We start from the raw sequence: 3,213 nt of genomic DNA on the forward strand, positions 1-3,213 counted from the left end.
TATTATTATTACTATTATTATTATTATTATTATTATTATTATTATTATTATTATCATTATTATCATTAGTATTATCATCCTTTTTCATTATCATTATTATTATCATTCCTATAATTATTATTATCATTATCATCATCCTTATTATCGTTATTATTATTATCCGTTTTCATTATTATTATTATCATCATTATAATTATTATTATAATCATTATTATTATTATCATTGTTATTATTATTATTGTTATTATTATCATCATTTTTGTTATTATTATTATTATCATCGATAGTATCATTATCTTTTTATTATTATTATTATTATCATCATCATTATTTTGTTTTATTATTATTATCATTATTATTACAACTGCTACTACTACTATTATTGCTGATATCATTATTATTGCTATTATCATCATTATCAATCAATTATTATTATTGGCATTGTTAGCATTATTTTCCTTCTTTTTTCATTTCTATTATTATCAGTAGGATTCATTTAATTTCACCTGGATTTTTTTTTAACATCATGCTCATTGTTCTTATTAGCAACATTGCCATTATTTTTTTCTTCTTCGTCATCCCTTATAATAGATTAAAACATATCAAGATGAGATATTCCAATAATATATATATATATATATATATATATAATAAAATCAAACAAAATAAGAAATGAAAAGAAAATAAGTAATTAAAAATGAAATGAAATAAGCAAAACATAATAAGTTATATGTAGATGGTAATTAGCTCAGAAATAATACTCATGCAACATATCACCCGCATTTATTGGACAAAAATCTAAGGATATCAGATACAAAACTGTGAAGGACTTCTACCTGTATATACATTCATAATTATGCATCTCGTGTGTTTGACTCGAAAACCTCTGAATTTTACACCTTTGTACATGATATGGCACGTCCTTGTAGCAGCAGGACTCTACGGTAGGCATTCTTTATTCTAGGATACAGCATCTTAAGCGTACAGTATTCCGAGGGTAAATTAATTCAGGCATACGGTATTTCTGGGATATTGTATTTCAGGATACAGTACTTCTGGCATATAGCATTTCCAGAAAATATTTTTTTTATTACATTTTCCGAGGATTCAGTGTTTCTGGCATACAATACATGCAGGATACAGTATTTTAGGGTACAGTATTCCGATAATACAGTATTTCAAGCATACAGTATGTCTAGGAGACAGTGTTTTAGGATACAGTACTGTAATCTATCATCACAATTTATTTTGCTTCTTTGAACTGTTCTCTGTATATTTACAGTATTTCCTTCCTTCATTGTCAAAATTTGCTTTCTCAAAATCACAAAACAGGTCAACATTATTAAATGCAGGAAATAGCCTCCTTAAACTTAGGAAGAACAAAATCTTCAATCTGCTACTAACGCTCTACCTTATCTTCTCAATTTTTTTTCTTTGTTCTTCCTATCTCTTCTATACACACACATATATTTTTTTGTTTATTCTTGGTCTCTTTCACATCGTCTTTCAAAATTCCTTTTCGTACACCTGTCCCTAGCTTCCGGACTTTTTCTTTTGCCACTACACCTGTGTCTGTACTTCCCACGCTAAAATTGCTAACTTAGACTAGAATCGCTGACAGTAGACGACACAAAACTCTATCGGGACAGGGAAGTACATTTTCTAACACTGTGGAAAAGATAAAGATACTTAGATAACTTGTAAAGGTGATTTTTAAATTTGTTTTAACTTTAGGGCACTTGCTTAAAACGTAAAGGAGAAAAGGAAGCTATATACATGTAATTGAAATTCTACTATATAAATACTGTACATCTGTCTGTTTAATCACCCAGCTACAGAAACAAAAGTGATAACGAACCTAAGATAAAAATATACAACTAAAAATATTTGTTCACTGTTCCCCTACTGCATTTCCCTCTAATTACAACGTTTGCTTCACCCTAATTATGTCTACATAGTGACATAATTATGTAGAAGAAAAGGAAGAATTTAGAATTATATACGTATATACGAAGAAAATTGATAAGACTTGTCAATATATTTCTCCTATAAAAATGTTGAGAGAAACAACAGGAAAAATATTTTCAAGAAGTGTTCAAACCATCAAAAATTTTAGTTAAAGTTGACGAGAGAACAGAACACACCTTCACATAACAGTATCACAATATTAACCACCGGGATAAGGCTTGTGAGAAATCGAAGGCGCTTCATCGAAAATAGAGTTTATGTGGACAGCTGTATGATGAGAAGCATATCAATCTTGTCAACATTCACACGTGTGGACACGAATGGGCTGTTGAATCACAGCTGGACACGAGCAAAGTGTACAGGAAGACGAAGCGACTCATATAGAGTAGAGACAGATTGCTGTGGTGATCCTAGCGATTCAGACGTCATGGGGAAGGAGGAGGGGCGGTGAGACAACATGTTCTCAACACGATGCTTGTTCTCAACATCCAATAGGAAGATAAACTCTACGCGCGTCGAACACCACACTATACTTCCTGGAACGGGTGAGCTGTCCTGCTCGAACACTTCCCTAGCTCGTGAGTGCGAGGGCCTCCTCCTCGGGGTTCAGGAGCAGGGCGAAGGGGTCGGCCTCCGGTAGGGCGGGGATGTCATCGAAGGCGTCGAGATTGTCTTCGAAGACGCAAGAGTCGTCGGAGAGGAGGTCGCTCAGGTCGCTGCTGCTGCCCGAAGAGCCTCGACCCGCAGCGGAGGCGGAGCAGGAGGGGAGGGCCGCGGAGGGCGTTGGGAAGCCCTGCTGGAAGGCACCGCGGCCCGGGCACTGCAGTACGGGGCCGTGCGAGGTCAGCGGTGAGAGCGCGGACGCCTCGATGGTGAGGTCGTCGATCCCGAGGCCGTCAAAGAAGGAGATGTCGCCCGGGTGTCCGTCCTGCAGGATGTGCGACAGGGCGCGGATGTAGTTGACGGCGAGCTTGAGCGTGGTGATCTTGGTCATGGCGGCGGCGGCGCGGCGGCTGCAGATGTCGGGCAGCACGCGCCGGAGCGTCTCGAAGGCGTCGTTGATCTCCTTCATGCGGTGGCGCTCGCGGGCGTTCGCCGTCTTGCGCCGGTACTTGGACAGCGGCGGCGGCCGGATCCGGGGCGTCTTGCTGCTGGCGCCGGAGAGGTCGTCGCGGCCCTTCTCCATCTGCAGTCTGCGGACGACGGTGCGCGGCCGCAGCCCGTACTTTTCCGCGATCCGTGAAG

The 3,213-nt window shown here is 38.7% G+C and overlaps 1 protein-coding gene across 1 annotated transcript in view; it reads right to left on the minus strand.

Moving 5' to 3' along the window:
• Positions 1 to 768: 768 nt before the first annotated feature.
• Positions 769 to 3,213, minus strand: part of LOC125043214 (helix-loop-helix protein delilah-like) — a 3,923-nt gene continuing 1,478 nt past the window's right edge. Inside the window, exon 2 of the mRNA XM_047639215.1 lies at positions 769 to 3,213. This exon is cut by the window's right edge and continues 1,173 nt beyond it. Within this exon, the coding sequence (XP_047495171.1) occupies positions 2,540 to 3,213 (674 nt within the window). The 3' untranslated portion in view covers positions 769 to 2,539.

The sequence above is a fragment of the Penaeus chinensis genome, chromosome 33 (assembly GCF_019202785.1).
Source record: "Penaeus chinensis breed Huanghai No. 1 chromosome 33, ASM1920278v2, whole genome shotgun sequence".
In the NCBI taxonomy this organism is placed as follows: Eukaryota; Metazoa; Arthropoda; class Malacostraca; order Decapoda; family Penaeidae; genus Penaeus; species Penaeus chinensis.